Source organism: Dasypus novemcinctus, chromosome 4, assembly GCF_030445035.2.
Source record: "Dasypus novemcinctus isolate mDasNov1 chromosome 4, mDasNov1.1.hap2, whole genome shotgun sequence".
Taxonomy (NCBI): domain Eukaryota; kingdom Metazoa; phylum Chordata; class Mammalia; order Cingulata; family Dasypodidae; genus Dasypus; species Dasypus novemcinctus.
Genome location: NC_080676.1, coordinates 77,346,630 through 77,356,362, shown reverse-complemented (window position 1 = coordinate 77,356,362; position 9,733 = coordinate 77,346,630). Strand labels below are relative to the sequence as shown.

At 49.1% G+C, this 9,733-nt stretch overlaps 1 protein-coding gene across 2 annotated transcripts in view; it reads left to right on the top strand.

Annotated features, from left to right (window-relative positions):
• Positions 1 to 4,836: 4,836 nt before the first annotated feature.
• PDIA5 (protein disulfide isomerase family A member 5) overlaps positions 4,837 to 9,733 on the top strand; it is an 89,404-nt gene continuing 84,507 nt past the window's right edge. Inside the window, exon 1 of one of the 2 annotated variants that reach the window (XM_004465791.3) lies at positions 4,837 to 4,987. In XM_004465791.3, the coding sequence (XP_004465848.1) occupies positions 4,943 to 4,987 (45 nt within the window). In that variant the 5' untranslated portion in view covers positions 4,837 to 4,942. Of the gene's footprint in view, positions 4,988 to 9,492; positions 9,532 to 9,733 lie in introns of those variants that run through there. The other variant, XM_071214740.1, reaches the window with a different exon arrangement.

Genomic DNA, 9,733 nt, shown 5'->3' with positions numbered 1-9,733 from the left:
CTCGCATATGGTAGATGGGAGCCCAACTGATTGAGTCACGGATGCTTCCCAAATTCTGGAGCTTTTAAGACTCCAACTGATTGGATGAGGAAATGCCCCACATTGCTGAGGGCAATATCCTTCATTGATCATAGATGCAATTAACTCATTACAGGTGCAAATCCCATCTCACATTAACAAACGAGCGGAACAACTGGACACTATAACCCAACCTAGTTGACACATTTAATTAACCATCACAATCAAGGTGGTCGAAAAACTGGACACTGAAAAATCATAATATTTATCCAGTACAAATGCTAGCTAGGTGTTTTGCAAATATCATCTCATTTGGTCCTCAACACGGCTATGTGAGGGAAGTGCTATTATTATCCCCGTTTTACAGAAGGGGAAACTCACATCATATAACTTCCCAAGATTATACATCTAGGAAGTGGTAGAGCCAGAGCTCAAACCCACACCTTTCTAAGATCACAGTCCATCGTCTCAGGGACCCTGTTTTATATAGATAGGGGCACTTAGCCCTGGACTGGTGGGAGCCTTGGTGAGAGATGAATGTGAAAAGAGGCTTTTGGAAGAGGGAGTGCCCAAGTTGAGTAAGTATTAGCCAAGCAAGAGGGCTGAGGGTGGGGCACACCCTCCAGCAGACTGGGTGAGCCCAGGCAAAGACTCCTGGGTGCTGTGGGCACTAGTGCCCAGGCCCCACCCTCTTGGGTGGGGTTAGCTACTCGTCCAGGCATAGGGGTTACTAGCGATTCCCAGCTGTCTTTCTTGGGGATACTCTCTCCTTTCACCTTCCCTTCTTAGAGCAGACTTATCCTCCTTCTCATTCCTCCTCTTTTGGTAATTGTAAACTTATTAAAATATACACACAGAAAGATGCACAAACCGTGAATGGGCGTGGTGAATTTTCACAAAGGGAACATGCCCACGTATCCTGCACTCATTTCAGAAACCAAAACTTACCAGGGTCTCAAAACACCCCTTCCAGAGACTACATCCCCCCTCTCAACCGAGAGTACCCACCACCCTGACTTTTAACAAAACAGATGACTTCTGCCTCTTTTTGTACCTTATAGAAATGGAATCACATAGAATATACTGTCGCGTGTCTGGCTTCTTTCCCTCAGCCTTCCTTCTATTTTTTTTTTTTTTCCTGGGCCAGTTCTCATCCTGCCTGAATGTCAACAAAAGGTGGTTGTGGTAGTCCTCGTTACAGCTGAGATGATGAGAACTGGTTAGACAAGTATAAGGTGGAGCCACCATTCACAGTCAACTGCAGGACAAGAAGTTTCTCCGCCGCGGCCCCACAGGGCTGCTGCTGGAAAATGGATGGCTCTCACTGAGGGCAGTAATGGTGGAGGGACAGCACTTGCCCTATGCTAGCCTCCTAATATTTCAAGGAGAGTGAAGCTTAGAATTGTTAAACATTCCCAGAAGGGACATAAATCTCATTTTCTGCTCATTCCAATTGCAGAATGAAATGGCCTGTTTTCTTGGCAATTTTTATTTTTCCCTCTCAGTTCCTTGCCCTCTAGTTCCCTGGCGCACATTGCCGTGGCTTCATTCCTTCCTTCCTTCCTCTCCTGGCCTCTTTTCCCTTTTGGCGGTTACATTTCTGCTGCGTTCTGCCCTCCCCTGGGCCCAGAAGCTTCTAGTCAGTCTTGGAGTGAGAAGATAGATATTACAAGGAATCTTGAACATTCCCTGATTCACCCTACGCTTAATTTTTTGGACTTTCAAAAAAATTGACATATGATTTATATCCAGTGAAGTGTATAAAATCTTATGCCTACAGTTTAATTAATATGGCTCAATGAATACATTAATTTTTGCCTGTGTAGACTGTCATGTAAGCATCACTTAATCAAGGTGTAAGACATTTCTAATACACAGAAGGTTCACTCATACTTTTTTCTGATCAATCTCTTCTTCTCTCCCACCTCCCAGAGGTAACCCCTAGTTTTCTTCTATCACTACAAATCACTTTTACTTGTTCTTGAACTTCAGAAAAATGGAATGTACTCTTTTGTGTCTGGCTATTTTTGATCAACAGAATAGTTTTGAGATCTATTCATATTGTGTGCATCAAAAGATCTTTTTTATTTCAGAATATGCTATCACTTATGTATCTATTCTTCTGTTAAAGGACATTTAGGTTGTTTCCAGTTTTGGCTACTAAGAATAAAGGTGCTATAAACATTCTTGTACATATTTTGCACTTGTCCATTTACCCAAAGTGGTTGAACCAATTGACACTCCCATCAGCAGTGTACAAGTACCATCTGCTCTACATCCTCACCTGCCAATCCATTTTATAGATGAGAAACAGAGACCCACCGAGGAGAGGTGAAAGTCCCACTTTCTCACATGTAGATCACAAGTTTGAGCTTGGATTGTTCTCTTCAGAGCCTGCAGAGGAAACTCTATCATCAACCTGCTTCAGCAGTTTCTGAAATTCGCCAACACATTATCTCATTCGGTCATTCAGTCATTCAATCAAAATGAACACTAAGTACAATCTGCAGCTCAGGTCCTGTGCTAGACTCTGTCTTAGTTTGCCAGAGCTGCTATGACAATATCACAAAATGAGTTGGCTGAAATAATAAGAACTTATTGGCTTACAGTTTTAGCAACTAGAAGTCCCAAATCAAGGCACAGGTAGCATTCTGTTGCCACAATCTTTGTATTCCTGGATTGCATCTCTGTCTCTGTCTGTTACACGGTGCTGCCCTTGATCTCCTCCTGTGTCTCCCTGACTGTGTGTAGATTTCCTCTCTTTATATAGCTTCCAGTAATGCAAATTAAGAGCCACCCTGATCCAATCTGGCCACCCTTGAACTAATAATATCTCCAAAAGGTCCTACTTAAAAACGCAGAACAGGATGGTGTCTTTTGTTGGGGTACATGATTACATCTACCGTACTCTGGAAGTTAGGTGGTGCACAAGACAGATAGGAGCCTTACATTCAAATTGAGGCCACAGACAATCAACACAAGTAAGTAAGTTAAGGCAGATTGTGGTAAGTGCTGGTCAAGGAATAAACAGAACCCAAACTAGAGAATAAAGGACTTGGCGGTGGAGAGGGTAGGATTCCCCTCTGAGGGATCTCTCTGCGGTGGGACATATAGGAGAGCCCTGAAGGAAGAGAAGACGGTAGTCAGGCAAAGGGCTAGGGAAAGCGTGTTGTGGTAGAGAGAGTAGGAAGAGTACAGGCCTTGAAGCAGGAGCAGTTTGTAGGGTGGGAACTGCAGGACACGATGGTCTGGTTAACTGGAGCTCAGTGGAGCTCTGGGGTGGGTGGGCGGAGGTGGGCAGGAAATGAGGTTTAAAAGACCAAGGACCAGACCACACACAACTTGAAGGTCATGGCGAGGAGTTTCGATTTCATTTTAAGGGCAATGCAGAGCCATTGGTGGGTTTTGGGGACATGACAAGCACAATGCAACTGACATTAAAAAATGGATTGTAGGCAGTAGGATTGGCAAGAAGCAGACAAACTTTTTAGGAGACTGTTGCCCCTGCCTGGGTGAGTGGCTTAGACTCAGGAGTTTGCCAAAGAGAGGTATTTTGGAGGTAAAGAAATATTTGGGAGGTAGGACGTAGTGATGTGTTGGAAGGGACTGTTGAGGAGTCAAGGATGACTTCCAAATTTTGAGCTTTGAACTCCCAAACAACAAGCAAGGATCCTTCAACTCCAAGCTACCAACTCCAGACTATATGCCTCTCTTGTCCACATCCCGAATGAAGCAGGTGAGTTGAGGAAAAGGGAGGAGTCTAAGACCTGGCAGAAGAACAGGGACACGAAACACATGGCCTGGAAACCCCCTGAGGGAGAGATTGTCACCAGGAAGGGGGCTGGAAGGACCCTGCAAGACTTTGGCCACGAGAACCCCACTTGGAGTGAGAACTCCATTTGGAACGAGATTGGACTGAGATCCAGATCCAGGTCAAGGAAAAGCCCTGAGTACCTCCCACGTGCCTCACCATTGGCCCCCCTGGGAATTAACAGGCTGGGTAACTGATCAGAACAGTAAACAGCTGGCGCCCCTCCCTCAACATTAAGAAAGGGAGCAATAAATACTAGCTTAATAAAGATATCCCCACAAGCTCAAAATGCTCTCTCTGCCTAGAGGAGCCCGCATTGACACTTTATGTGCATAATTCTGTTCTTTTCTCCCATTTTTCAATAAACTACGGTCCTAATTAAACCGGCATGTTCTTAAATTCCTTTATGTAACATAGCCAAGAATCTAGAGGACTCCATCACCCTCCGACTTCTCTACTGTATATCTTGAGCCTTAGGACTTAGTACGTGTTCAAATAAACATCTGTTGCGTGAGTAACAGATTGTATGCGTGAATGTTTTAGCACATGGAATGGATTCAATAAAGTTTTGCTGAGTGAAAAAAGAAAAGGTAAGCGAGATCCTGAGAGGCAGGGATGAAGTTTCCAATTCTGACTCTGCCATTTACAGGCTGTGTGATCTGGGTCAAATTACTCAAGGTTTCTAGGCTGCCTCCTTATCTTCGAAGTGGGGAAAATAAAAGTCTGTGAGCTGTTGTGAAGGAAATGAGATATCGTTTCTAAAGCTCCAGAAACAGAGCAAGCCCCCAAAATTAATTGCCATCCCTTACATCCTGACCTCGCCTTTTCGCACTCCACCCACGCTCATTTACGGCTTTGCGGCCAAAGCCACGGGAGAGGGGATTTCCCGCCCTCGCCCGAACTCTGCCTTGCTTTAGACTACAACCCCCAGCGAGCCCTTCTCCCGGGCCTCGTCCCCAGCCTGTGCGCATGCTCTGGCAGACGTGGCACCGGGAACTCGGAGGCGGGGAGCGGCTGCGAAGTGGCAGAGAAGAGGTTGGACGCGGCGGAGCGGGCGGGCTCGGGAACCCGAGCGGAGCGGAGCGGGAGCCGGCGGCGGGCAGCGGCGCTGGGATGGCGCGGGCCGGGCTGGCGAGGCCGCTGCTGCTGCTGATCTGGGTGAGGCTGGGGGGGTGGGGGTCGCGGCCAGGGCGGGGATGGGGGGGCACGTGCGCCCCGCGTGCGGGATCGCGCTCCCTGCTGCCGGCTCTCCTTGGGGCGCTTGGAGGGATGCTTTGGGGCAGCGGGGTGCGGCCGTGTGTGCCAGACAGGCCGGGACCTTGTGGGTGCGGAGGAGGCAACCGGGCAGCCCCACACCCTCCTTGCGGAGCGTCTCTGGGCGGAAGGGCCGGAGAGAGCCTGGACGCTGGGCGCTCGCGCCAGGGGCACAACTTTGCGGGAACGCCGGCCGCGGGACCACCGCGGGCCCGGCCGCGACGCGGGCAGACTCTGGGGTGCGCCCTGCCCCCAGACTCCCGGCTTTGCACCTGTGTGAGTGCGGGCTTGGGGGGATGGGGAGAAGGTGCTTTCCACCTGCGCTGCCAGAAAGCTTATTTTAGGTCTCTCTTGTTCTGGGTTTCGACCCCGGGCGTCTGGGGTCACCACCGTGGCCCCCACTCGCAGGCCAAGCTCAGTGGGCTGGATAGGGTAGGAATTCTGCTAGACCCGGCTTGGGGCTCAGACACTTCCTAGCTGTATGATCCGGCGAGTGGGGATGGAGGTGAGGGGTCATTTAATGGGTATGACTAAGTCTTCTCATTTATGAAATCGGGATGGAAAACATAACCACCCTACAGGCTTATCACGAGAGTTGCTAGAAAAATCGGAGGGAGAAACTGTAAACCGCAAAATCATGTAAGAGTGGAGGAGGGTTGGGCCAGGGTGCTGGGAGGGGTGGGCTTCCAGGGGGCGCCTGGAAGAGTTTGGAATGGGTGTGCTCACCTAGGCCGAGACCCCTCCTTGGTGTTGCTGTGGGTGTGTGGTTGCATGGGTGTGGCTTCTTCATCTCTAGGATAATTTCTGGTCTCCCTTATTTTAGAATCATTGTGGCTCCTTTTTTCTTGAAGTTCCAGGGAACTTGCTGCTGCTAGCACCCTCCCCAACCCAGATTTCTATTTTTTGTTTGTTTGTGTGTTTGTTTGTTTGGGTATGGCAAGGATGCTGTGCAAATGTGAGGACAAAAAGTTGAGTGTGGATTGAATTGCTTTAAACACTTCCATCTCCTAATGTCCTGAACTTTTGCGATCACCTGTGAGGGGCTGCCTGGTATTTTCTAGCTGTCTGGAGTGAATGGGGAAGGGAGTCTTGATCCCTGCCCCCTAGGATCTGACCATTCTCCCTCTGGGAGAGAACCAGGTTGGAATGGGGCAATGTCTGTCCCGTGTGTGGGTGCATATCCAATCCCCGGAGCCAGGTGGTCTTGGCTGGTCTTGGCTGGGCAGAGCTGCGCACTGCACAGGGGCCATCTCCAGCTCCACCTCCGCCAGGTCTGCACTTGGGCAGTTTGAGGGGATCCTCCTCCTTGGTTCTCCTCTTCCCTCCCCCACTTCCCTACTGGGAAACAAAGGGCTTGGGAATCTGACCTGAAAGAAGTTTCATTTAGTAAATATTTATCAACTGCATTGTTTGATGCTGGACTGGATCTTCAGTGCGGAGCAAAAACACATTGTCCCTGCACCTCTGGTGGAGCTCTGGGTTGGGGAGTCAGTCCTGTGAGCAAAGAGTGACAGCACAGCCAGTGCTAATCCCTTGAGTGCTGGGAGCCTCCACTGAAGGGGAGCCATAAGTTAATTTAGAGGGAGGGTCAGTGATGACTTTCCTGAGGTGGTGGGTTGAGTGGAGTCTGAGGGAGGTGAGAGTTAGCCAGGCAGTTAGGGTCTGCAGGTGCCCTCCATGGTAGCCTAGAGCACTAGAACTTGGGAGTCCCAAGCAAGGGATTTACATATTCTCCCCTCCCTTCCCCAAGCCCCGGAGTTGTCTTAGTGGGTAGGCAGGAGGAGGAGAGGGCCTGCAGGTCAGTGGTGCGTGGTTGCTGGATGCTGGGTTGCACCTCTGTAAATGTAATCGCTGTGCCCATCTGATAAGGGCTTCCCAAGTCCCTACGCATAGATTGGGTTTCCTTGTTCACTCAATATTTATTGAGGGCTGATATGTACACAGCACTGGTCTGTGACCCGAGGAGTATAAAGATGGATAAAGGAGTATACAGAGATTTGGGTGCAGGGATGCACACCCACCTTTATTTATTTACTTTATCTATCTATATCTATCCACCCACCTTTATTTATCTATCTATTCATCTACCCATCTACCCATCTATCTCTTTTAGAGAACAGCAACTGGGTACATTTATTTCCTCCAGGGCCTGGCAGGCTGGGCGCAGAATACAGACAAAGGCATGTGGGGGTACGGGGGTGGCCTGGAAGGCATGTGGCATGGCTTCCTGGGGTAACTAAACAGTGTGACAGAGCATGTAGGGGCTGGAGTCATCCTCCTAGAACTGAGGGGAGGGTCCTCGGGGCGTGGAAGCATCACAAGTGTTGGGCTGGCACAGGGTACAAGAGGGGGGTTATGGAGTGGAGATGGGGAGGGGGTATAGACAGTAGGGGTCACCCTTGGGCAGGGCATGCTAGAGTGTCTTAGAGCCAGGGGTAACTCAGAGCGTGGCATTTTGGGCCCTGGCTTTTGATTGAGAAGCTGAGTGCCAAGGGCTGGGGGCACAAAGAGGCTTGTGGGTCAACAGGACCCATGAAGAATTACCTACCATATTTTTTACAATAATACATGGCTTGAATGCTCAGCAACAGAGGTGTGGTTAGATGACTTTTGGCTCTGGCCATACCATGGAAAGCGATGTGTATAAAGAATATTTCTATTGCTACATTTATTCTTAAGGCATTTGCATTAGGATGTTGATGAAGAATATATAAGGGCATGGAAAAATGTGCGAGTGTGGTAATTAGGGGGAAAGTAGGATACCACACTGATTCCCAAGGTAGCTGAGGTATGTACAAATGTGTAAGAAGAAATAGCGTATCCACATCAAAGTGTTACCAGTGAACAGTGATTATTTTGGAAGGGTACTGTGGATGACTTGCTTGCTTCTTCATTTATGCTTTTCTGTGTTTTCTAAGTATTCTACAATGAGCATGTATTAGTTCATGATCAGAAAAGTTACACTGCTTTTAAAAAGGATCCTTTGAGGGCCCTTGGCCTTCTGAAAGAATAGTGGGGTGGAAAGAGTCACAGTCAGTGCTTGGACTGTTCTAAGAGCTTCCTTGATGGTGCCTCTGTCCTCAGGGCCTGTGCAGTCCTGCTGTCCCACCGTGCTCGTCCTTGCCGCTGACCCTTCCCTGGGGACGTCCGTGCTGGTTCTCATGTAGTCTACGTCCAGTCTGGAGAGGACGCTAGATGGTACAACCTTAAGGCTTTCACACGTCAGGCCAAGGGCTGGAGCGGGGCCGTGGTGAAGTTTTCACTGGTCTGCAGACAGATCGGGAAAATAAGAACGGGGAAGGGCTTTTGTTTATTTATGAATCCAAATATTTTCAGTTTAAGAATTTGTCCATTTGTCTGACATGATGTCCCTATTTGGGACGGGGGTCCTTTTGAAAGATGAAAAATGTCAGTGATAGTACTTTGTGCATGTGTGTGTTTTAAGTCCTTATTGATAAAATAAACATTTAAAGAATTAATTTTGCTAATCTGTGAGAGTAAAAAGTCTGAGGACTACCGATTGAATCAACCCTCTCATTTTAGAAGAAAAAAGTGAGGTTCCAGGAGGGAAGGGACTTGCTCAAGGCCCCCCAGTTAGTAAGGGCAGAGCTGGGATTAGCGCCAGGCCTCCTGAATTATACATCAGCTTTCTTCCTGCTCGGCCTCTGTCCTCCGTCCCAGCAGGGCAGTAGAAGCTTGGAGCTTCCATCTCCCACCTGCTTCTCTCCTAAGCCAGTGTTGGAGCCTCTGCCCTGATGATGGGGGCTGGACCTCCAGCCACCCAGTGACTTGAGCCACAGGTCTCTGGTGGGACAGCAGGGGCGCACGGCGTCCGGGTCTCTCGTGCAGAGCTTCTGGTGTATGTGTATTTAGCTTCTATACTTCTCTGGGACTGTTACATATTTAATAAGCTTTTGTGAACTGGCCTGGGGACCTAATTGCTATTTATAATGCTGCTCGGAACCTGGAGTGCACTTTCCCACAGAAATAAACACAGCATGGAGGAAGTTTTTGAAACAAACCGGAGCACGAGTTGAAGCGTATGGCAGAGTGCCGTGTACGCGGCAAACACGGAGTGCTGTGGCCTAAGGACAGGGAGTGAGAGGGCAGGGCCCCGGGAGGAGTGAGGCAGGAGCTGGCAGAGTCCCTGGTCCCCGCTCGGCCACGTGGCTTCCCCAGCACTAGCCCAGTGAATGGCATGAAGTCAGCCCCCGTCTGTGTTTGGTTGAAGGAATAATGCTGCAGGGAGGGCAAGGAAACTTTCCAAGATAGAAATGTGGAAACAAGCAGCAAGAGGCCAGGCTGGATGGGAGGATTTGAGTCTGGGAATGGAGTCACCTAAGACTGGAAAAGTGGGTTATAGAGGACGTTAAGAGCCTGGCGAAGCCGTCACCGGGACTTGATTCTGTAGGTTGTGGAGAGACATGCCGAAAGCTGCCCTCTTGATGGTAGGATGAGTCAGGCGCAGGGGAGGATTGGGCTGGAGGGGTGAGACTGGATTAATTTTCCCAAAACAACACTTTCATCCTTTTGCTTTCTGCTCACTACAAGATAAAGTTGAATGTGAAGTAGTGGAAAGAACAGGAGCTTTTAGTCAGCTGGACGCTTAGCTGGGCTCCGCCTCAGTTGTCTTGTTTATGAATGTGCTAA